Here is a 25,334-nt window from a genome sequence, read left to right on the forward strand (position 1 = left end):
CGCTTTTCAATGTGACACTGCAGGCATTTGCGGGGTAATGCTTTATATAAAAATATTCTTAAATTCTTGCCACACATTTTTACAACTCCTGTCTTCGATACAACCGAGATTTCCTTTCGCCCATTCGTCGTGGGCGGGGTTTGGGCAAATCAGCGTCCTCTCTGCGAGTGACGCTAAACCAATGAGACGCATGCTGCTATGACTACCAAGAGCGCAGAACGAATCGTTGTAGAAAGAGCCCGGGGCAGCAGAGTGTAATCTTTAATAGGAGCTGGTACCTGATAGACTTAGACAAGAGTTTAGACACCGTGATGGACATTATCCCACGTTACAGTAGCACCAAGAAACTTTGATCAGTTATTTTTTTTAAAGTTTACATTTTTTCCTTCCCTTTCTCTGTTCAGTCCATGGGAGGATCGACTCCAGACTCCGGCTCCAACTTTCCCATCACCATGTTGAACCAGCCAGAGTCCAGCGAGAACTTCAACAAAGAAGCCGAGAGGAATAAACCGATGCAAGACTACCAAGAGCTGAGATATGGAATGCAGGACAGGTTCTATTTAATGGGAGACCAGTGTCAGAGCACCCCGGACTCTGTCCCTCTCCCGTACCCGAGCCAGCACATTTCGACCACCGGAATCGCTGTAGGTAACTCCAGCAGGTATTTGACACCGGCACTGCCTAACTGTCCTTATACTGCCAATAGATCGCAGGTCCCCGGAGCGCCGAGCTACCCGACACCGGGAACAGAGGTTTACGCGACGAGCACCGATTCCTTCTCTGCTCCCTATGCTCACTCCTTCCAGCGGACTTCCCTCTGCTCTGTGCCGGGGTTGCAGGTATCTGGCAAGGTGCAGATTATGCTGTGCAACTACCAGCTCTGGACTAAATTTCACAAGCATCAGACGGAGATGATCATCACCAAACAAGGCAGGTGGGTAAACTGACGTCGGGCGCCCTCTCACCCTCAGAGCCAGACCGTTGTGGTGTCTAGGGGAAATAATAGATTAAATATCGAATTGACTAGAGAGCGTTTGAATAAAAACTGCAGATGAAGTTGATTAATTAGAAATATAAGCTACTTCCCGTGAGGGAAATGCCATTTGGAGATGGCTGTTTCAAACAGACTAGATTTCAGGAAAAACTTGGAAACTGTTCACGCTGATTCCTGTAGCTTCATTGCCCCCGTACTTATTAGAAACGCTCCATCCAATTACTTTTAAGAATCACCTGAGGTTAAACGAGAACTGATCTAAACCAAAGCTCCAGTTTCAGAATTACACCGTGTGTGTGCGGTTTCCAAACATGAAAATCTCTTTCCGCTTTTACATTATAAGAGTTTTTTCTCTCTCTCTCTCTCTCTCTCTCTCTCTCTCTAAATTACATGTGGATAAGAAAAATCGGGTTTTAAAATAAGTATGTTTTGGTTTAAAGTGTGTTCTGGCACCGCACCCGTCAGAACTTGCTAGTTTCCGGGTTGTATTTTTGGCGAGCGTTATGCACACCCTTCCTTTCAAAACTAATTTCCCTCCCCCCTGCACAAGAGATTTTACACTGAGGTTTCTATTAACGCGGGACTGTATTACTTGCAGGCCACTGCGTTGCAAAGCGGGTTAACCGATGTCAAGATAACCAATAGTCTTCAACCCGTTTTCCAACGCTAGGAAATTTTTGAACCCCGCATGTTGCCCCTTAGGTTAAAGTGTGAATTTCAGGAACAGGGAACGCCATCAGAACAGCTTCACTTTAGTTAGCTGGTAAGAAAATTCAGATCAGATCAAAGTGTCAGGGGTGTGATGCAGTATGTTTGGTGAAAGAGATTGCTTTAGAATCATTCGCTCTTCCGCTTATCCTTAATAGAAAGGTTAGCTGTGAATGAAACAGATCCCTCAATAAAAAACGTTTCAGTGATGCTTGGGATAACGTTGACCAGGACTCGGGGGTAATTGTACCGCTCTTCAAAATAGTGCCAAGGGTTTCCATCCACCGGTGTTGGAAACGGCCCGTTTAGAGAAAACCTGGATTGAAAACTATACCTTTTCAATTCACTGCGCAAATTTAGAATGCTCAGACAGGCAGGGTTAATAACTGCGCGGAGACAGTCCGCGATACGACCACCCTGCTGAAGTGACAAGTATTTTTTTTTAAAAGATTGGTGGTTTGAGTGCTTACAGCGACTCTTCCCGGCAACGTAGATCCCCCAACCTCCAGTCTGCCCTGCCTCCTCCGAGTCTGAAACATATTCAAACTTTTACAAAACCGTTTCTACGGCAGGGTGCAGGTGGCCGTTCATTCTGTTCTGATCGCTGTTTTCTCATGCGATCTGCTCGATATAGGGAGGGGAAAGTGGCCTCTGAATTCACACCTGTCACTTGGGATTACAGCGCCAGCGAATTTCATGCGATCGAGGATAATTTTAAAGTTTAAGGGAAGTTAGTTCCAAAACTACATATTTTTTGGCCATGATACATACGCAGTATGCACGAATCTGAAGATTTAAACAGCAAAAAAAAACTTGCTGGAAGTATGAAATACAAGTAAGAACATACTGAAAATATTCAACGGGTCAGGCAGTATCTGTGGAGAGAGAGAACGTTTCAGGTCGGTGACTTCTTATCTGCAGTAAGAGAACAGTACAAATGTCAGCCGGGGGTTTAAGGCAAATCCGTACTAGCAGTTTTAAATTCCACCGGGTTCCGCCATTGTCAGGTCGGGTGGACGTCTGAATGAACTTGAAGGTTGCAAACGATTATTAGCCTGAGTGTGTGTTCGTACATGTTCAGCGGTCAATCTGCACGTTATGTGGTCTAGCCATGGGTTTGAGATTGACTGCCAAGTGACTATTAGATCAGTACAAGATTCAGGGGGAGCTGTGTACTGAGGAAGAGGTGCTGGAGGATACAGCAGACGCGTTTCAACAAGAGTTAGGAACGTCGGCCTTAACTTGAAGAAAATAACGAGAAAATCCTACCAGCTGCATGCTTTGTCGCGTTGTATCCGGTTCGCCTGCTCCAACGTTGGGGATTGTGTTCGTCAATGGAATTGATGATAGCTAATCATAGCAGTCAGACCTGACAACCCCCAGCGGTGAAGAGTTGGGGACTGGTTCACTAATACTTGTTCAATCATGCTGTAACTGTTTATAGAGTATTGTTCAGCAGAACTATACAATTGTAAATTCACAGTACACTTTTCAAGTCTGCCAGTCTATTCTCCCAGGTATATTCAGCGAACCACGGCAAAATGATACTGTGGGAAAAAAAAACTAGACGCTACAACTCTACAATTAAAACAGTAAGTGCTGGAAACATCCAACAGGTCAGGCAGCTTCTCTGGAGAGAGAGAGAGATATTAACGTTCACAGGTTTGAGTCCAATCTGAAATGTCAACTCTCTTTCCACAGATGCTCTCCACTTGTTAAGTAACCGTGTCTCGCGTGCAGCAGGAATAAGAAGCATCCAGGTCTTCCAAAGCAAAAGGGGAGATGGCCACCTCAACCCAGTTCGGTTCTCTCCTCGTCAAACATCAAATGTATAGCTGGGCAGGTTAATCGGGGCTGGGAGAGAGTCCTGGTGCATTCCCCTCTCTGATAAGAAAGGAAGGAGAGTCCAATTCTTTTTGTAATTGTGTCGGTAGAATGGGTTAACTCAACGAACAAAATTGGCAGGTCATCTTCTTTATAACTAAGCTCCTAAACTGTGGCACTCAATACCTAAAACTAGAAGGGATGCAGACTCAGTCAATTTTAAACTACAGCTCAAAGCCCATTTATTTAACCTGGCATTTAACTACATCATTTTGCCTTTTACTTTCATGTTTGCGCGTTATATATTGTAAGGCACTTTGAACTTCATTGTTTTTATGAAAAGTGCTCCATAAGATATTGCTATTAAATTATTAGGAAACACAGAAGATAAACTCATAGATGGTATTTGCAATCCTAGTTAGTTGTGATTTAGGAAAGGGATTCAATTGCAAGAAAGAACACCCCCTCCCCTCCCCCCCCACCCCCCACCCCCCGTAATACGAAAACTATCTTTTTGGGAGATGTACCTGTTAACGTGCAGAATGCATAAAATAAAAAATATACTTTTCTCCCTAAACTGATAAGGTACAGATTTTCGGGTTCCATTTCAGTGAAATAGTTACTGCTTGGCTACATTCTGAGGGATTTTTAGAGTATTTAATTACAATATTGCGTTGTTACATTCAATCAACCCAAGCAACTCAGTTTAGAGGAAAGTGCAGATGAAGTGCAGCAGAAGAATACGCTGTCTTTGTCTTTATGACAAGTTCCATTTTTAAGTAAGGTTTGATTTTTTGTAAATTTCTCCATGGCAATATTTGCAGTGGAATCAACCCATTGAACAAAAACATACAAGGGCGAAGACGAGGCTGTCAAAAGTGACCACCTCCTCATTTAGAAAATGTGTGAAGTTACCCTTTCAAACACCTTTGGGAGAGAAATTAAACTGCTTGCGATTGCTATTGTCTGCCGCTTCCTTTCTCCCTCTCCTTTAATCCATTTCCTCTAAGAATATATTTTCTCTTCATGCCTATTTTTGCCTTTGTGTGTCGATATTTATATATTCTCCGCACTCATGCTCCCTGACTCAGTTTCCCTCTCCACCTTTGTCTCCTTCCTCTGTTCTCTCACTTGTGTCGGTATCGCCTACATTTCCTTTCTCCCATAAGGGTGGGCTGTTTTTTTCTCTATTTTTACACCTCCCTGTCCGAAGTGCGCTTTTCTTTATTTACGATCTCTCTCTCACTCCATCTCCCTCTGCATATTTCCTGTTTATTGTTTCCTCAGCTTTTCTCTAGCTGATTTTTAATGTATGAGAAATAGGGAGAGAGAGATTTATTTTTATTCTCATTCTGTGAGTTTTCCTCTCCGTACCTCTCTAGGTGCATGTGTGTTAACATACTCTATAGGAATTCCTTGTGCTGTTTTCATTTTGCAGAGGTCTCAGCAAGTTGCATTCGCCATATGTGTGTTTAACCTAACTGTGTTCTTTCATCTTCATTTTTACGGAAATAAATATCAGAAACCACAAGTCGGCAAAGAGACTCCACGTACAGCAGTGTAGTCAAATTGTTTCTGCAGAAAACTGCAATAACCGCCAACTACTGGGCCTCCCACTGAGTAAAAGGGGCGGGGGTAAGTGGGTTGGCGGGGGAGAACTACTTCAATTTCCAAGGGGCATTGAGCATTTGAAATAAAGCAAGGAACAGGATTAAATGGTGTGGAATTGTTTCTAAAAAGCAAATCTCCCTTCTCTCTACCACAACCAGCATCAGATCAGACCCAGTTGAAATGAGTAACCAGGAGATGATTCATTGAACTGAGATCATATTTTCTTAAAAGTGTGGGTGTTTATTTTAATTCTCCACTCTTAAAAGAAATCGCCCAATTTATTCATAGCCACCCAAAAGTGAAAAAAAACTCTGTCCACAACATACTCTTTCAAAAGATAGTGCCCTTTGGTTGTTCAAATATCTCCCTGTTTGAACTGGCATTTTTGTGCATCCCAAGCAAAAATGTTTTAGTTATGTAACTTTTTAGTTCCCAATATTCTAATGTACATTTTGCTCATTTAATAAGCAAACCTGACATTTTTCCCAGAGAATTACATGCAATATTGGTGCCTTCTGGTTTAGTTTTAAACCAATTTTGCATTCGATCAGCCTAAATGATTTACCATTTCATGCTGTAGTGCACTTTTCCTACATTTGCTCCCATTTCACACTCTGTTTTCCGTTATTGGAGTGTTGTGGATGGTGTCTACTGTGTGCCCATCCTTTGCAAGTTCTGTCTGCTTCATCTGCTAAGAACCTTACCCTTAAAAGGCAAAGTGGGCTGATTGAAATCAATCCAGCTTTCTAAGAAAAGATGTGTTGGCATTGGAGAGGGTCTAGAGAATGATTCTGGGAACGAAAGGGTTAATGAATGAGGAGCGTGTGACGGCTCCGGGCCTGAACTCACAGGAGTTTAGAAGAATGAGAGGGGTTCTCATTGAATATTGAAAGGCCTACATAGAGTGGATGTAGAGAGATGGTTTCCTATAGTGGGTGAGTCTAGGACCAGAAGGCACAGTATCAGAATAGAGGGACGTCCATTTAGGTCGGAGGTGAGGAGGAATTTCTTTAGCTAGAGCGTGGTGTATCTGTGGAATTCATTGGCTCAGGTGGCTGTGGACACCAAGCCAATAGGTATATTTAAAGCGGAAGTTGATAGATTCTTGATTAGTCAGCACATCAAAGGTTATGGGGAGTAGGCAGGAGAATGGGGTTGAGGGTTAATAAATCAGCCATGATGGATTGATGGGCTGATTGGCCCAGTTGTGCTCCTACGTCTTATTGTTTTGTAACCAGAATAACGAAACATCTTTTATGGTTAGAGAAAAAGCAAGCAGAAAATATTTCTCTCTGTGTGCTTACATGATGATGATTGAAGCCTAAATGCTTGAGATGCACATGGAGATTCCGACGGCTCAGTCTACAGTTCATTCTCAAGCCAGTTTTCTACCTGTAGCTAACAAGTAGCTATCGCTATGAATAAACTTCATTCCTCCTTGAGGAAAAGAGGCTTCCCTTGTGTATTGCTTGCAGAGTTCATGTCAATTCAATGTATGATAGGAGTATTTTAAGCATTGCAAACTCTATCTTATACAGCAAGTTTACTTCAAACATTTAATTTACTCTAAATAGGCGTACCATGAACTATCTGATCTGCATGGTTTGGTCATGGTTCCTGTGGGTGTTTGGATCCCATGGAAAGTCTAGGAGAGGCAGTTTAGCGTGCCTGATGTTCTGGCCAATAGATAAAAGCAGGTTGTCATTGCAGTGAGTTGCATCTTGCTATGCACAAAATGGTGGCTTAAGGTATCCACAAAAGCAGTGAGTTGATGTGAAATTTCTGCTTGCCATTGAAGAGCATTATTTAATTTGATGTACTTTCCAATTACATTATGATTAACTGCCTCTTTTTCATTGAATTACATAGAATTTATGGCATTGTAACAAGCTATTTGGGCCAGGAGGTCCTGTCCTGAATAAATTATTTGGACTGAGTAGTCCCAGCTCTGGGAAGGAGGTCACAAAGGTGTTTGAATTTTTTTACACAGTGAAAGCATAACTGGCAGCATAAAAGCATGTCTATTCAACATGTGTTTTTAAATCACATCAATTTATTTAGAGTTTAAAGGGGCGCTGCATGATCTATGATGTCTGCACCATTTAGGATCAGGAAAATCCAATATCTAAGTCATTATGAAATCATTATCATTATTAAATTTATTATCAAAGTTTAGTATATGTCACCATGTCCTCATGTAGTACACTGGGAATCAGTTCAGCATTGAGGTGAGTGAAGTTATTCACACTGGTTCAGCAGCCTGATATTTGTAGGGCATTGACTGTTCCTGAACCTGGTGGTGTGGGACCTAAGGCTCCTGTACATTCTGCCTGATGGTAACAGTGAGAGAAGAGAGCATGGCCTGGATGGTGCAGGTCCTCGTTGATGGACGCTGCTTTTTTGTGGCAGCGCTCCTTGTAAATGTGCTCACTGGTGGGGTGGTCTTGACCTGTAATGGAATGCGCTGTGTCCACTTAAGCAATATGTTGTCAAGTATTGCTGTAGGATTTGGCTGGCTAGCAGGCCTTAACAAATGAGCCAACGTTTACACGTAGCCAATTTTTGGCCAGATTCACTGGGTGGGATATTACAGGAAGGAACTGCCCAGTAGCAGCAAAGTAAAGGGTGCTGAGCGCAAATTCGCCAGAGGTTGCTCTGACTGTAATACTGTAGTTGAGCTCTGGTCAGGGATGCAGTCTGCGGCTTCTTCAGGACCGCTTTCAATTATGTAATATTATGAGTGATTATTAATAATGGCATTTCAGAAAATTTATTCCCTCCCGTTTTTACCAGACGGAATGATGGTGCATCTTTTACATAATGTCTGAAGTGATTATTGCAACTTATAAATTTTCAGTGATTTTTAATGAAATTTTCAATGACTTTTGCATCATACTCATGTACAGTGAAATTATATATTGTAAAGTTTTCCCATATACACTCAGTGACCACTTTGGTAGGTACCTCTTGTTCCGAATAAAGTGGCCAGCGAGTGTATGTTCATGGTCTTCTGAGGTTGCAGCCCATCCACTGCAAGGTTCAATGTGTTGTATGTTCAGAGATGCTCATCTGCACCCCACTGTTGTGACACGTGGCTATATGAGATACTGTCACCTTCCTATCAGCTTGAACAAGGCATTTTCACCCTCGGAAATGCTGCTTACTAAATGTTTTTTTTTTGATTTTCACACTATTCTCTGTAAACTCTAGAGACTGTTGTGTGTGAAAATCCCAGGAGATCAGCAGTTTCAGAGACAGTCAAACCAACCCGTCTGGCACCAACAACCATTTCACAGTCAAACGTCACTTAGATTATATTTCTTCCCCATTCTTATGTTTGGTCTGAACATCAGCTGAACCTCTTGACCATGTCTGCATGCTTTTATGCATTGAGTTGCTGCCACATGATATTGACTGTTTAGATATTTGCATTAATGAGCAAGTGTACAGGTGCACCTAATAAATTGGTCACTAAGTGTATATTTGGACCTTTATTTAAAGTAAGCTTTCTTTTGTTTGCTATTGAAAATAGAGTAAATTAGATACCCAACACCGGTAAGGAGAACAAATTGTTTGCAATTGTAAATGCTATCTTTAAACTATTTTCTGACTACATCTGCAAATAGAATAGGTCTACTGTGAATTTCTGCAAGAAAATGAATCTCAGGGTGATATATGGTGACGCATACATAATTTGATAATAAATTTACTTTGGGTTTTTACTTCCATCACTTTCATATCAACACTCATACAAGCAACAAATTGAAATACGCATGCATGTTCAAGAAGCTGGCCCATTGGATTTTTCGTTAACTCAGCACCTGTTAGGCCAGCCTACCCAAATATTAATTAAATGCCATTGAAGGTCTTCATGTACAGGAAGCCTGCAGCCATTTTCTCATTACAACCTATTAGTCTGTGCAATATTGGTGTGTGTGTGGTAGGCAAGGAGCCATTTTAATTATGTGAAAATGATTATTGTAGTATCAGACTCTGAACCACTCCTCCATGTTATATTTATAGCATCTAATGTACAGCAACCATGCTTAACATGTGTCATGTCTTGCTTATTGTATACCATTAGCTCCAGATAAATGCACACCTTAATTTGTTGGGACAATTTACACCCAGAATATACTTCTTAAAGGGGAGTAGATTTGCAATGGGAGATTTTATGCTGAAATGTGATAATTTTCACGTGTCATACCTTAGCAGGAAGTACATAGTTAACATTTTGGATAAGTCCTTTGATTTTTAAATGTTCAAGCTGCCTTTTGAGAAGCTGTCTATTTGCAGCGGTTTCTGCTTATTTCAGGATGTCTCTTCTGCACTGCCAGTTTTGTTCCACTTCTCTTTTTATCTCTTGCTACTCAAACTCTTTTGTGTGTTGTTTATGAATGGAAGTGTGAGTGAGATCATGTCTTGCTGTGTTTTTCTGGAGAAAACTTTATGATTGTTTTTCAGTTTTGAGTGTTAAAGGACATGCCTTCTCTTGGCCTCACTGAGATGTTCGCCAGTTCAGTAGTAGCGCATCTTGGTGTTCTGGGAGTAGCTGAACTCTGTGTTACCCCTGTGCTGTCAGAGGACATGTTTATAAACCTGTTCAATGAGCCACGGTACTCTTGGCCCTGGAGCATGATGAGACCCAGCTTCTTAGCAACATTTCCTCAAGCTGCAATAAATATGAAATAAATTCCACTTTAGAAAGGCAAAATTTCAAATGACAACGTATGACTATGGTGTCTTTCAGTATTTGATAACGTTTGGTTTTAGAAGCCACACATTACACAACAGTTTAGAGGGTAAACTGGAATAGATAAAATAAACTGAGGTGTGCTCTGTGTGCTATTTCTCAAGCAAGAAAATTCCTAAATCTTGGTGAGTTTGTGCAAATTTTTTTCTTGTAATTTTAATTGTCTTTCAATCCTAATTTTATATCCATGTCCTTTAATTGTAATCGATGCTTGATATTTGTTTTCAGTGACCTACTAATGGGTGACAGGGATTATCAGCAGTCTTGTATCAGATCTCTTCAATAAATGGTTCAAAATTTAAAAAAAAATACAGCATTTCATACAGGATGTAAAATTATATGTCAGCTTAGGGATAGATCACTGGGCTCTGGAAATTCCCCAAGAGGGAATAGCTACCCTGCATAGTAATTTCTAAATTCAGGTTCAAATTTATTGTCATTCAATTCATGCATACCACCAAACATTCCTCCAGACCAAGGTGCACCGTACATATAACACAAATAGTAAGATGCATTTACGACTCAAGTTAAAAGTAAACTGTATGATGCCACAGCTGCTAAATATGTGCAGGTCCCTAAAGCTAAGCCTTGGATTTGTTAACACACAGAAAATGCTGCAGGAACTCAGCAGGTCAGGCAGCATCTGTGGAGAGGAACAAACAGCCAAAGTTCAGACCGAGACCCTTGTGACGAGCAAATCGAAGTGCCCACCTGCAACCCTGGGGATAGTTATGACCTCACCAGCCGGAGAAGGAAAATGAGGGATCGCAGCACCCAGTTTCAACATCAGAAAATCACGGTTTAGCACAGAAGTGCTTGATCACTTTTACTTCACTTGTTCAAGCCCTGGTTTTTAGAGTGAAAAAGTCCCTTGGTCATGAAAAGTTTGAAGATATCTATTTCTTTGACAAAACTGCTGAGTACAGCTGCCACAGCGGTCAGACGATGAAACAAAAATCACCAAGCGCACACACGCACACACACACACTATTTTATGGATGTGCATATTTATGAAACTTATTGTTTTGGATAATCATGGTTGAGGTGGTGGGTGGGTTGTTCTGAGGCCCTGATTACTATAGCTTCCTCCCTTCCCCTACCTCCCCTTCGTATTCCATGTACGCTGTGAAACAATCTTGGACAATAATGTCAAGGGAGGCCAAAGGTTCTGTGCATTCATTCCAAGTGAATGGCTTCATGATCCTTGACCTGCTGTGAAAAGTACTGATAGTTTCATAGACACCTGATTTGTCAAGACCATGATGAGCTTTGGTTCATACACATAGAATGACTTCTTTGACAGACACAAGGATTGGAGAGATGCTTATAAATGTCGGCTGTGTTTCTGATAGGAGGCAGTTGGAGGGGTGGGAGGAGAGGGTGGGATGGGAAGTGAAGGGTCAGATCCAGGGAGAAAGTGCTGTACTACATATTATTCAGGTCGCTCAACCTCAACACCTCATATCCACTTACACTGGCACTTACACACTGCAATCTTCAAAACTGCAGCTATCGGCAACGTTACCACATCAGAGAAAGTCCTTAGTGTTGATAAAAGACTAAGCAACAATCTGTTAACTGTGCAAAAATAAGTTAAAAAGAGGAATGAGTTACAAAGCAATAACTTATCATGAAAAGCTGTATTTTATTTGAGAAGATAAAATGTGTGTATGTGTGTGTGTGTATATATAGTACATTTATGGCAGTTACTTGTTCACTGTGCTTTATAGGATCACTTTTATATTTATAGTGTTTTTTAACTGTGTTCTTTATCTTTGTTGTGTTTTTACGCTGCCTTGGATCCTAATTAACAATCACTTTGTTCCCCTTTACACTTGGGTACTGACGAACGACAATAAACAATCTTGAATCTTTTGTAATATATAACATATTTTATGTACTGCACTGTACCACTGCCACTAAGCAACAAATTTCATGGCATGTCAGTGATAATGAACTTGATTCTGATTCTGAGCAGACGGACCTGCTTCCATGCTGAATGACTCTGGCAGACCGACTCCTGTGGGAGGAAGGCAGAGACATCCTCATAGAGAGGCAAGGTGCTTAATTCATTTAGTTACCTGTGTTGTTAAAATAGGATTGTGAAGAATGTCACACGTTGGACAGGTGCTAATGCTTTGGGTGCTGTCTGTAGGTTTTCCATGTGACCACGTGGGTTTCCTCTGGGTGCTCCGGTTTCCTCCCAAAGACATGCAGGTTGGTAGGGCAGCACACGCAAAATGCAAATCAGGCAACAGTTGACATTTCAGACTGAGACCCTTCATCAGCAACTGTTTACTTCCCTCCACAGGTGCTGCCTTACCTGCTGATTTCCTCTCGCATTTTGTGTGTGTTGTTCAAGATTTCCAGCGTCTGCACAATCTCTTGTGTTTATAGTTTGGTGGTTTCATTAGCTTCTATATATTGCTCCGAGTGCTACAATCTAGGGTTGTGGTATTGAGAACGTGGGGGTATTAAATGGGATTAATGTAGAATTAACACAAATTGATGGACGGCACAGAGAACAAATACTTTGCGGTTCCAGTGGGGTGGTGGTCAGCTGCCCATGGAGGCACCCATTGGTTTTGGTGGCATCAGAATGAAGGGCCCAAGGCTCCACAGGTGATGGAAGTGTGAAATAAAAAGTAGAGAATGCGGGAAATACACAGCAAGTCGGGCGGTATCAGTGGAGAAAGAAACAGTCGCTTAATTCAGTTCAATAACATTTAATTTCTGATGTTATTTAGCAATGCTAGGCCTGGCCATTTGAGAGTGCTATCAGCATTTAGCCTGTGGGTCTGGAGGCCAGAGTGTGTTAGTGCACCAACCATCTGCTCCTAACGCCCCAAAATCAGAATCAGATTTATTATCACTGTTTTATGTGACGTGACACTTGTTCTTCGGTAGCGACAATTACATTATTGAAGCTGATAGGTTTTTTTTATGACAATCCAGTAGCTTCATGGTTACCACTGTTAAGGTTAGACTTTAAATTCCAGATCAAATTACCTAGGTATTAGGTGCAGGAAGTACCGAATAAAGTGGCTGCTGAGTATACATTCATAGTCTTCTGCTGCTGTAGATTCAACGTGTTGTGCATTCAGAGGTGCTCCTGCACACCATTGTTGCAACATTTCAACATGATTATTTGAGTTACTGTCACCTCCCTGTCAGCTTGAACCCATCTGGCCATCCTCCTGACCTCTCTCGTTAACAAGGTGTTTTCACCCAGAGAACTGCCGCTCACTGGATTTTTTTTTGTCTGTTTTTTGCAGCATTCTCTGCAAACTCTAGAGACTGTTATGCATGAAAATCCCAGGAGATTAGCAATTTCTGAGATATTCAAACCATTCCATCTGGCACCAACAATCATTCCACGGTCAAAGTCACCTAGATCACATTTCTTCCCCATTCTGACATTTGGTCTGAACAACGACTGAATGTTATGCAGTGAGTTGCCGCCATATGATTGGCTGATTAGATATTTGCAACAAGTAGCTATAGAAGTGTACCTAATAAAGTGGCCACTGTGTAATTTTGTTTCCTTCTGAACCACATGGTTTTTTTCCGCATTGAGTTGCATCCTGCCTCATGTTTATTCAAATCCACCTGTTCCTATCTTGGACTTTTTATACCCTGCCAACTACTTTTCATTTAAATTTGTATCATCTGTAAGTTAAGTCCTTGCACTTGTGCCATCTTACTCCCTGTTAATTTATGAAGATAATAAACAAAATATTTCTCAGGATTCCTCTCCACAGATCAGGAAAATCATTCATAAACACGAGATTCTGCCGATGCAGAAAATCCAGAGCAACACACAAAATGTCACAGAAACTCATCAGGTCAGGCGGCATTTATACAATTGATGATTTGGGCTGAGATCCTTCATCAGGAAAACCCTGTAAGTGGCCTACCAACTTAGAGCTGCCAGCACTGCCCATGGTTTCTGCTCTTCGAGTCCTTGAGTACTTTAATCCCTGTGGAATTAGCAGCTGTGCCTTCTACTGCCAAGGTCCCATGCCTTAGAATTCCCCCCCCCCCACCACCATGGTTTTGTCTCCTTTAAGCACCTTCTTTTAAGCAATCACTTTAGACACACTCCTGTCATTTGCGTTAATATCTCAGGTTTGGTTTGCCGACTGCCAGCGTGGTGTCATGTCATTTGAGAACATTCAAGGTATATGTTAATGGTGACTATTACATTTTCTTGAAAAATACTACCTACCATCTCATACAACAGCTTCAGCTGTGACATTACAATTGATAGATAGTCTGAAAACTCCGTTGTCACAATTCTCTGATGTAATTTAGTGAATGGACTTATGTATGGAATGATCTGTGTGGATGGTAATGCAAATTAAAGCTTTTCATAGTATCCTGATACACATGATATGAATAAACCAACTACCAATTGCCATTAATCCATGCCTTCATGAAGTCACATAAGGCGATAAGACCTATTAGCAGAATTAAGCTATCTGGGCCGTTGACGTTTGATCATAGCTGATTTATTTTCCTTCTCAACCCCATTCTCCTGCCTTCTCCCCATGGCATTTAACAACTTTACTCACTTACTGTTTTGGAGAGCAAGTACATGGAAATACATAGGGAGTAACACCACCGCTGATTGTTGCTTGTCTCAGACCACAGGGTTTACAGTTTTGGGATCTCCTGTGCTTCATGACTGGCCTGGAGCTATAATCCTAAACACCAGGGCTAATTGGTTGGCCTAAACCTAGTCCAGAATAAGATGTAGGAATCTGAATAAAGGTGGGCATCGTGATGAGAGCAGGCAAACGCAGAACTGTGTAGGCATATGTGATGTGTTTGAGAGGCAGCTAAACAAAATGACAGAAATGTACTTAAATGAAGAGACACGTGCAGGGGAGAATCAGCAGGAACACAAACGTGCCCAGTTTTCATTGAAACAAGATGTATGCATTTGTCACATATCATTATAGACAAGTCACCTATCCATCAAAAGATACCAAATTTGGTTTTACCTACAATTTGTATAGAATTCCTTATCTAAACAGAAGTAAAAATAATACATGGAAAATGGACAATTGGGGTTCATGATTGATGATAGATTGAAGCCATTGCTATAATGCTTTCAAGTAGTAAATAGATTCATGTTTTGGAACGTGTCAGAATATCAATATTCATCAATGTAGTGAAGTTATTACAAATTACTCATTGGTGCAACTGAAATTTGTATGTCCTTGTGGGGAACCTCCCTTTACTGAAGCTGAGACTTGTAAACTCGTTGCTAGAGATAGATCTATTAGTTCAATACTCAAAGAGTGTATCTTCTGCTCTGAGGTAGGTGAAAATTAATAGTATGGATTGTGCTATTTTCCCCTCTCTGGAAGTTTGTAGCCTTTGTTTTCTATGGCTAAGATTATGCTACAAGTTACGGAGTGTGGTAACAAGACAGAGGAATGACCCAGCAAGAAATGTTTCATAAAAGATTCAGGCATCACGAAAGAAACTTTGAGGAAACCAAATGTAGAACCACAATCTGGAATTCAAATCAAATGCTATTGCTTTCTCATCTGTGGTATCAGCCTAACTTGAACACTAAGCTTTGAAATATTTTCATATTATCCTCAGTTAATTTTTAAAAATTGCTTCTCAACATTCATAATAGGCGCTATATTTGGGGGTTTGCGGAGTTGTACTGATCCAATTTCCAGTTTTCTTTGTACAGCTTGTAAAAAGTTTATTTCTTAGATTTGTAGACTTTTAGGTTGTTACATAACTTTGATTGGCAAGATTTCAGTGTAAAGAACAGTTAATGCCCACATATAATTTCTAATGAGATAGATATGGCAAATTAGCATCTTCAACAGCTGTAGTTGGCCTGTTGACTTCCACAATATTGTTAACAAGGAGTTCCATGAATTAGATGCAATGATGGTAAAGAAAGTGATATTTGTACATCAGAATGGTACGTGATTAAAAACGGTTACACTTCTACGTGGCCTTGTCCTTCTAGATGGTGGGAACACTGAATTAGGAAGTAATATTACAGAAGTCTTGACAATTTACTGCAATTAATCTTGTAGACTGCAGGCACCGTTTGCCACAACTTGTCAGCATCGAAGGGGAGGGACTCCGATTTTTTCAGGTTAATGGATCTGTATGATGTTGAATGTTATTGATGTTGGTATTAGTATTGGTTTATTACTGTCTCATGTACCAAGATACAATGAAAACTTGTCCTGCATACTGTTCATACAGATTAAATTACACAGTGCATTGAATAAAATACAACAATAACAATTGCAGAGTAAAGTGTAAAAGCTACCAGATGTGCTTATAGATGGAATTTTCACTCATCTAGAAAGGTGGAGGGGATTTCTTCAGACTTGTGTGCTGTAACGTGTAGAGGGCAGAAATGCCTAGCATGTCAAGAGGAGAGTCACTGGCCTGCCCTTGTAGCTAAATTGGACTGATTTAGTTAAATTTTTGGTCAATGATAACTTCAAGAATGTTGTTGTTAGGGGAGTCACTAACCATGGTGCCGGTCAATGCCAAAGAGACACAGCGATGGAATAATAATTTAAATTTCTTATTCATCAGTCCTAATATTTCATTATTTGTCTTGCATCACTTTTTGCCCAGCTGAGCATTGAAATTCATGCTGGACTTCATACATTTTCTTTTAATTTTGATATATTCTAATATTCTAAGATGCTGCTTGGCAAAATCCGCTGAAATTGTGATCGGAGTAAGGTAAAGAGCAGATGTTAATATGCAGTTGGCTTAAGTCAATGATAATTCATTCACACCAGTGTCAGGCAGCCAATTCTAAAACTTACTTATTGACAGACTTTGTGTTCCTTGTGAGCACTATACATGATTAAAGAATTTGCAACCTGACCATTTCAGAGACTCCCTTTTCTTAACTTTCAAAGTTAATTTTCATGAAAACAGGTATATGTTTCAAAATACTCCCCATCTGCACTTCCATTTTATGGGCTGAAACATTTTCTTAGGAGCAGCATAATCGCACTAGTAAAGCTCCTCACAGCTCTAGAGACCTGGGTCCAGAGATGGGCCCCATGGCAGTGTAACAGTTAGCACGACACGATTACAGCTTGGGGCGTCGGAATTTGGATTTCAATTCTGACGCCGCCTGTAAGAAGTTTGTACATTCTCCCCAAGTGTGATTCCTCTGGGAGGTCTGGTTTCCTCCCACATTCCAAAGACATACCAGTTAATAGGTTAATTGGTCAATGTAAATTGTTCTGTGCTTAGGCCAATGGTAAATAGGTGGGTTGCTGGTTGGTGCAGCTCGTTGGGTCGGTAGGGCCTGTTCTGCACTGTTTCTCAAAATAAAATAAATCATGACTTCTGATGATCTCTGTGGAAATTGCAGAGAGCTGTGGACAAAGAGCTCAGCACATGGAAACCAGCCACCCCTCCATGGATCTTCTCCATAAATCTCACTGTCTCGGCAAAACAGCCAACACAATCAACGACCCTACCCATTCCAGACTCGTTCATTCTTCAGGCAGAAGATACAAGTGTTTAAAAAGTGCATGCCACCAGGTTGAAAGACAACTTCTTAATTCGTTCTCTATTATAATAAAATGGACTCTGTTGAATTCACACTCTATCTTGTTACGATCTGGCACCTTATTTACCTGCACTGCACTTTCTCTGCAGCTGTTATTTTATTCTGCATTGTTATGGTTTTAAGTGTACTGCTTCAATGCGCTGTGTAATTAATTGATCTGTAGGAACAGTATGCAAGGTAAGATTTTCACTATATCTCAGAATATGCGGCAATAAACCCAATTCCAATTCCCAGTGACTCGCATGTCTCTGGTTTCACCCCCCCTCCACCCCAATCCTTAAGACATGCAAGTTGATGGGTTAATTGGCCACTCAAAATTAACCCTACTGTGTAAGAGAGTGGAGAAATATTGGAGAAGATGACGAAAGTGTGAGAAGAATAAAGAAAGGCATTAGTGTAACAGCAAGGTAAATGGGTGTTTGGTTGCATGGATTTGAAGGGCCAAAGGACCTGCCTTTGTGCTGTATGACTGTTGTTCTATAATCATTCATATATATTTAACCATCCTAACAGAGGGTGAGAAACACCTTCCAAACTTAGGGTTTAGTTTAATTTTTGTGGACTGCTCAAATATTTGAATGGAATTAATAACTGAGCCATAGCATCGGAATTATTAGCTCATCTAGAGTTGCTTCAGTATTTCACAGCATTGCTGCCCAAAAATGGCAAAAGATCAGATGATCTAATCCTTTAGCGCCCATTATACCGTACAATGGAAACAAGATCATCCTTGTAAGGTTCACAATAAGTAGTTCTGCTACGTATATAGTAAAGATAAAGATGTTTTGGTTTTACTGAATTTCAGGTCCAAAACCAATGCAAAGTATTTTCTGTTGATATCATCCTCTGTAATGGTTTCATGTGCTTTTTATATAGAGAAGTACTTTTGTAGGTGCTAAGTGTACATGTTATCCAAATTTTCATCATCCTTATTTATCATTGTGGTTTGATCTGTGATTTTCAAAAATTGACTTAGAAGTGTTGACAAACTCAAAACAAATTCGGCCTGTTGGAGGTTTTACTTACTGCATTGTTGTGCACACTAATGAGTGTTATTTTGTACGTTCCATTGCTTGAATTGTGTATTCACTGCTGTTATTCCAATCAAGCTGTGAAGACTCTCCAAAGTACCTCAGAACTAAACATTCTCTTTTCACAAAACCAGGATGAACCAAGTCTTGCCTGGCTGATAGAGTATAATAGTATATATCCTTTGTAAAAGGAGAAGTGAGTCCTAAGGTATCAGAGCAGAAGAAACCTTAATTTAGCATTGCATTGTTGTTTATTAAAGAAGCACACACATTGCTTGAGCCTGTTCACATTTCAACATTTTCTCAGGTGTCTTAACAGTCAGTTTAGTGCTTGTGATGTGTAGTCAATGCTTCAGTGCAAGAAACATGGCAAGCGATTTGATCACCATGGATCACAATGTTATAATCAGTCAGCACAATACAGCACAGTAATAGGCCCAAATGACATCTGAGTCAACCATGACGCCAAATCTGCCCACCTATGACCAATATCACTCCATTCTCTCATCTTCCCTTCAGAATATTTTTTCATCTTTGGGATGTATCTATCCTGCGCATTCTGAATTTCCCCCAGAAACTCTAGCCATTGTTGTTCTGCCGTCATCCCTGATAGTGTCCCCTTCCAATCAACTTTGACCAGCTTCTCTCTCATTCCTCTGTAATTCCCTTTACTGCTCTGTAATACTGATATGTCCGATTTTAACTTCTTCTCAAACTGCAGGGTGAATTCTATCATATTATGATCACTGCCTCCTCAGGTCCCTTTACTTTAAGCTCCCTAATTAAATTGTTCCATTACACAACGCCCAATCCAGAATTGCTGTCCCCTTACCCATTAGCATTCTACAAATTCCCCCTCTTGGGATCCAGCACCATCCTGATTTTTCCCAATCTACCCACAAATTGAAATCCCCCATGATTATCACATTACCCTTTTTACATTACTTTTCTATGCCCTGTTGTAATTTGTAGCCCACATCCTGGCTACTGGATGCTTGTGTATAACTCCCATCAGAGTCTTTTTACCCTTGGAGTTTGACTCTACCCACAAGGATTCTATATCTTCTGATCCTATGTCACCTCTTTCTAAGGATTTGATTTTATTTTTTAATAACAGAACCTCCTCAACCCCTCTGCGTACCTGCTTGTCCTTTCGATACAATGGATGTTAAGCTCCCAATTATGATCTTCTGTCAGCCACGACTCAGGGATGGTCCCTTTCGGGTTCAGGTCTAACCCGTCCCTTGTTTTACAGGTCAAACCTTCCCCAGAAGAGATCCCAATGATTCAGAAACCTGAAACACTGTCCCCTGTACCAATTCTTCAGCCGTGCATTCACCTGCCAATTAATCCTAATCATTCCCTCAGTGGCGCGTGGCACAGGCAGCAATCCAGAGATTAATACCCTGAAGGTCCTGCTTTTCAGCTTTCTAACTAACTCCCTATATTCTTTCTTAAGGACCTTCTTGCTTTTCCTACCAAGACCTCTGACTGTTCACTCTCTCCCTTTAGAATGCCGTGGACTCGATCTGAGACGCCACTGACCCTGGCACCTGGGAAGCAACGTACCATCTGGTGTCTCTGCTTTCTGCTCCTCTAATTATGGAATCCCTTATCACTACTGCTCTCCTCTTCTCTCCCCCCCACTTCCCTTCTGAGCCACAGAGCTAGAATCAATGGGTCTTCCCTCTGGTAGGTCATCTTCCACCCCCCCCTGCCCCTTACCCCAACAGTATGTAAAGTGGTTTGATTATTATTGAGGGAAACGGCCACAGGGGTACTCTACAATAGCTGTCTATTCTCTTTCCCTCTCCTGACAGTCATCCAGGTATCTGCCACCTGCATCTTCGGTGTGACTACCTCCCTGTCGCTCTTATCTATCACCTCCTCATTTTCTCGTATGAGCTAAAGGTCATCGAGCTGCAGCTCCCGTTCCTTAACATGGTCTCTACGGAGCTGCTGCTCGATGCACTTCATGCAGGTGTAGTTATCAAAGAGACAGGAGATCTCCTAGAGTTCTCACATCTCACCCAAGGACCATACCACAAAATCAGTACCCATTCTCAGTGCACTACCTACGTACTGACAAAAAAAACTTACTTGAAGCTTACTTATAAGCTCCGCCAGTCCTCACCTAAGCCTGTTGAGCTCAAGTCTGGCTGCTGTAACACCGTCCACTCACACAACATGCGCTCCGCTTACACCTCCCTTCTTATTATTGGCCCCATGCTGATTGCAGCCTGCCGAAAAGAGCCAAAAGCACCAGAGCTCCTGAATTCTCGTGCTGCGTCACCAATGAATGATCTCTCATGCCGATCCCAGCCCGCTGATTGTATCTGCTTCTACAACTCCCAAGTCCCCTCCAACCAGCAGCCCATTCCAGGCACCTAAAACTCTGTAGAAAAACTTACTTTGCACATCACCCTTAAACTTTATCCCTCTTGTGCTTCATACTATTTGACATTTCCAGACTGGCTAAAAGAGGATCTATGCTTCTCATAATATTATACTCCATCACTTTTTCCCTCAGCCCCTGAAACTCCAGAGAAAACTATCCAAGCTTGTTAAACTCCTACTTATAGCTAATATTCTCTAGTCCAGTCAATATTCCAATGGATGTCCTCTGCACGTTCTCCAAAGCCTCCATGTTCTTCCTGTAATGTGACTAGAAATACACACCATACTTCAAATATGGCTTAAACAATGTTTTATGCAATTGCAACATGGCTTCCTGACTTGTCTTGATTAAAGGCAAGCACACCATATTCCTTCTTTACTGATATTCTTCAATGTAGTTTAAGGCCAAGAGATCATTGTCAACCCTCGTGCTTATCTTCCCATAACACAGTGGGTTCATTACATCCACCAGAGAGCCGGCTGGGTCTTCCCTTTCCCTCTGGACAGTGCACCACTTTCTCAGTAATGCACTCCAGAGTTGGTCTAGAGTTTGTGATCAGATCATGGGAACTGGACTCAAACTCAACCTTCTCATGTGGACTCTTGTTGAGCCACAGGAGTCATTGAACCATTGGGGACCATGGCGATTGAGTTAGGTGTTGTTAAGGAGAAACCTGTTGCACTATATCGTTTTCAAACTGAGTTCCCTAAACAAACACTGGCACACATGATCTGACATGAGCACAGAAATGAAAGGGTTATGAAGAGTACTTGACGACTCAGTAGAGAATTGGGGTGGGGGGGTCCTCATTGAAACCAATCAAATATTGGATGGCCGAGGCAGAGTGAATGTGGAGAGGAGATTTCCGATAGTGGAGGAATCTAGGACCAGAGGGCACAGCCTCAGAACAGAAGGACATCACTTTAAAACAAATGAGGAGGGATTTATTTGTGGAATTCAGAGGGCTGGGGTTGCCAAGTCATTGGGTGTATTTAAAGCAGAGGTTGATAGGTTCTTGATTAGTAAAGGCATCAAAGATTACAAGGAGAAGGCGGGAGAATGGGGTTGAGTGGGATAATAAATCAGCCATGATGGAATGGTAGAGAAGACTGGACGAGCTGAATGGTTGAAACCCGCAGGCGTTTTCCGGTAGCTTTACTTTAAATTATGTTTCTTTTTGTTTGTGTATTAAAACACCTACCGCTGAATGAGTAATTACCGGGTTATCAAACTGACTAAGCATTCTTTTCCATTGTTCAGTTTTCCTCTCTCGGAAGAAATGATTTGCTAGAGTGACGTTTTAATAAAAGTGTGTTAAAGCTGATAAAACACTTTCGAAGCAGGTACTGTCAATATTGTGATTATCATGGGCAGCCAATTTGCATTTAACAAGGTCCCTCAAACAACGAAGATAACAGACCTGGCAACTTAGGTGTTAAGGCGACAAATGCTCGTCAGACAGGCATCAGCTGTGGAGAAAGAATCAGAGAGCGAGCGTTTCAAATCAATAACTTTTCATTAAAGCTAATGTAGCAGAACTTGAAACGTTAACCCCAGAGATGTTGCCTGATCTCGGAATGTAAACTGTGCAGTGGGAAATCAAATGTCAAATGGTTCATTTTTCCAGTAATACTGAACACTTGTATTTTTCTTTCCCTCTTCTTCCAGGCGGATGTTTCCTTTCCTGAGCTTTAACATCACGGGGCTGGATCCTTCTGCTCATTATAATATTTATGTGGATGTTGTCCTGGCGGATCAGCATCATTGGAGGTACCAGGGAGGAAAGTGGGTGCAGTGTGGCAAAGCGGAAGGCAATATGCAAGGTTAGTGTGCTACAGACAGAAGGAATGTCTATTCACGGTGATATTTACTGGAAGTACTGCATAATTCGGCTACGTGGAAGGGAAAGTACACACTGATCTTCGGTCCAGGCGTACCATATGCTGCCTTGTTATGAGTTTCTAGAAGGCAGTAGACTTTAATGCATGGAGCTCGATACATTCATAATAACGTAATACAATCAAATATGTCTTGGTATATTTTATGCATTGATGTACATATACAATAGGAAAATTCGGATGTATACTATTTTATATTTATATCTGTGGGTAATGGTTAACTTTCAGTGTTAGAGCATGATGGCATTTGGAAGGTCATAAAAAAATTCTCTGCTGTGCATTTCAAAAGCATTTCTGCTCCAACCATTGTCTCAAAAATCCAAACTAAATCCCATTCGTTGCAGTCTGCCACAGAGATCCAAAGCACCTTTCCTCAGTGGTCTGCTTTTAGGCTTTGAAGCAAAAATCTGGCTTGTGAAGGTCCTGAGGATCGGAAGGTGATACACATTTTAAGGATTTAAGCTCTACTTCAGTACAGTAACCTGTATTTAAATATAGGGTAATATTTGATGGAGGATAAAGTTCTAACAAGGTTGAGGTGTTGGTAAAAGCTTAATTTAAGAGTGCAAACCATTCAGAATGAGAGTGAATTGGAGGAGCCAAAGGACTGATGCTGGTTGGATGAAGACCATACCATTAGTATTGGAGGGATGAGGGACAGGGCCCGAGATCTGTACTGAGTTTCTACTCCAGATCACTCTGCAGCACAGGTTGAATTAGGCCATCAGCACTTCTGGGCTCAAATACCTGGCTGACAGTCGCCTTCAGGGGAATGAATTTTGTTCATGAGAGGAAGGAAACCTCAGATTTTCTGGCATTCAGTATTTTACCGTGTGAGGTTCTCAAGGACTAGCCACGCAGCGTGAATAACCCCACCTTTTAGGTTTTACACAATTTACTATATGCTTGTGATATTGGCTCCACAATTATGCACTGAGGTAATGAATATCTCGATTTTACTTTGGCTCATGTAGTTAATAAACTTTAATCATATCTGGCACATTGATAATTGGTGTAGTTTTATTTAGTGTTGCCAGTTATAAATTGTGTTTATTGTGGGTGCATCAAATAAATTTCCCCTCAGTTGTGCAGACTTGCTTCTGTTTGATATCTGACTCTCGGAATCTTGACATCAGACTGCCTGTCATTAGCTCTTCAACCACAATGTCAGATGCTGCTGATGTTCACACATCAGACGTGACAGGCAAGCTCTTCTCGGTGACCAGAAATCCTGATTCTGGTCGGCGTTTTGTTCTGATTGAGATTAGGTCTAACCCATCACAGACCCAAGACTAAACCCGAGCCCCACAACACCACCACCCCGTCTCCAATCTGTATGAAGATAAAATTTTGTTTTGCAACCTTTCGCGACCCCAAAACTTCTCCGTGCAAAGCTCTTCAGAACCAGTGGAATATTTCTGGAGTCTCGGCAAATATAATGTAGGAAATACAGCAGCTAATTTAATCCAGCATACTCCCATAGACAACAATGTTCATATTATTCATAAGAACATAATATACAGGAATAGGAATCGACCACCCGGCCCATTGAGCCTGTTCCACCATTCAGTGAGCTGTCTGTGGGCTCAGCTCCCCCGACCTGTCTTTTCCCCATAATCCTGAATTCCCCAGCTATGCAAAAATCTATATGTGTCTTAAAATTATTTAGCTAGGTAGCCTCTACAGCTTCCATGAGTATACACTTCCACAGATCACTCCTCTCTGGGAAGCTGAACTAAATCTTATTTCCATGAATCTATATTCAGCACATTAGTAATAAGTACTCTATTTGAGTGAACTCAGTTTAACATCACATTTGAAAAGTGCCTCTGACAATCCCTCGGAGGACTGAGGTATTGAGATATTTTTATGCTTACATCTCTTGCATCGGACATGAAACCACACCCTCCTGAGGTGAGAGCAGAGCACAATGAGCTATGGTTAACACATCTTACTGAGCAAATGTGTACCAAAGAAAACCAAAACTTTGCTGAACAATCAGCAAAAACGTGATCTGAACCAGTGTTTAATGCAGTCATTTGTGGTGAACTTACTTGAAATTACTGAGAATGAATGGTTCACGTAAAAATAATTTTTGCCAGATGACCTCGTTCTGAAGAACCACTAGTAATTTATGATTGTCACAGCACAGAACGTGGCTGTCCAGCCCATCAAATCTATGTAAGCACCTGCTGAAGCAATCCTGCTAGTGCCATTCTCCTGCTCCGAACTCATAAAGCTTTTATTTTTCCTTACATGCCAGTCCAGTTCTCTCCTGAAAGACTTGATTGCTGTTTCTGCCTCCCTTTCCTCTTTGTACACTTTGAATCTGTTCCCTAATCACCAATAGGAACAACTTCTCTCTTTACACCCTCTTTGACCAGCCATGCTCTTTCACACTGATATCAGTTACTGATGTAACCTCATGGCTAAAATTGCTTGATGCTGGACTACACCAGACTATACCAGAAAACCAAGAAACACGAAGCACCTTCTTGCACCTCCTCCTAAGCCTCTCTAAAGTCACCC

The 25,334-nt window shown here is 41.2% G+C and overlaps 1 protein-coding gene across 1 annotated transcript in view; it reads left to right on the forward strand.

Moving 5' to 3' along the window:
- The first annotated feature begins 252 nt into the window (after positions 1-252).
- The window catches only part of tbx21 (T-box transcription factor 21), a 38,374-nt gene continuing 13,292 nt past the window's right edge, over positions 253-25,334 (forward strand). Inside the window, exons 1-2 of the mRNA XM_063038009.1 lie at positions 253-934; positions 22,576-22,730. Of these exons, the coding sequence (XP_062894079.1) occupies positions 408-934; positions 22,576-22,730 (682 nt within the window). The 5' untranslated portion in view covers positions 253-407. The remainder of the gene's footprint in view (positions 935-22,575; positions 22,731-25,334) is intronic.

This window comes from Mobula hypostoma, chromosome X1, assembly GCF_963921235.1.
Source record: "Mobula hypostoma chromosome X1, sMobHyp1.1, whole genome shotgun sequence".
Classification (NCBI taxonomy): Eukaryota; Metazoa; Chordata; class Chondrichthyes; order Myliobatiformes; family Myliobatidae; genus Mobula; species Mobula hypostoma.